General features: G+C 59.1%; 1 protein-coding gene across 1 annotated transcript in view; it reads right to left on the bottom strand.

Annotated features, from left to right (window-relative positions):
* UROC1 (urocanate hydratase 1) overlaps positions 1–770 on the bottom strand; it is a 33,178-nt gene that overhangs the window by 23,195 nt on the left and 9,213 nt on the right. Inside the window, exon 7 of the mRNA XM_077780817.1 lies at positions 33–99. Within this exon, the coding sequence (XP_077636943.1) occupies positions 33–99 (67 nt within the window). The remainder of the gene's footprint in view (positions 1–32; positions 100–770) is intronic.

Raw genomic sequence — 770 nt, forward strand, 5'->3', positions numbered from 1 at the left:
CCGCCAAGCCAGGCGCGGCCCCCGTTTCTCACCACTGTGCCGTGGACGATGCCTTGGGGACCGATGTAGCAGTAGCTGCCTGCCGTCATCTGGCCATACCTGCGACCACAGACAAGGCCAGCCCAGGGCTGAGCCCGGGGCCGGGCACGGCTACCAGCGTACGTGGCTTAAAATCCCTCTTAATTACCCCCAAATGCATTCATGCATTTTCCTTTTTTTAAATCTTTTTTTAACATCTATTTATTTTTGAGAGACGGAGCATGAGCGATGGAGAAAGAGAGAGAGAGAGAGAGAGAGAGGGAGACACAGAATGTGAAACAGGCTCCCGGCCCTGAGCTGTCAGCGCAGAGCCCGACGCGGGGCTCGAACCCACGAACCGTGAGATCATGACCTGAGCCGAAGTTGGAGGCTTCGCCGACTGAACCCCCAGGCGCCCCTAGTTCTTTCTTTTAAAAAAGGAAAACATTACAGATAAAGCTCCAGTCCCCCAACTCCCGCTCCCTCTGGCCTCCGGGACCTTTTATAAAGATTTTGTTCTGCAAAACACTGTACATAACTGGTGGACGATTTGGCCGTGTTGACGCAGGCCGACCGTGAGCCGGCGCCTTCCCTTCCCGCGCTCGCGGCCGCGGAAAGCCCGGTGCGAACCCCGGCAGCGCCGGGCCCCGGCGGGAGCAGGGGACACACTGCGGCCCAGGGGAGCGGCTCTGAAGCCACACGCGCAGGTACCGTTCTGTGGGGTTCCACTGGGCTGACGCTCGGTGACCTCC

This window comes from Crocuta crocuta, unplaced genomic scaffold (assembly GCF_008692635.1).
Source record: "Crocuta crocuta isolate KB4526 unplaced genomic scaffold, BGI_CrCroc_1.0 scaffold299, whole genome shotgun sequence".
Classification (NCBI taxonomy): Eukaryota; Metazoa; Chordata; class Mammalia; order Carnivora; family Hyaenidae; genus Crocuta; species Crocuta crocuta.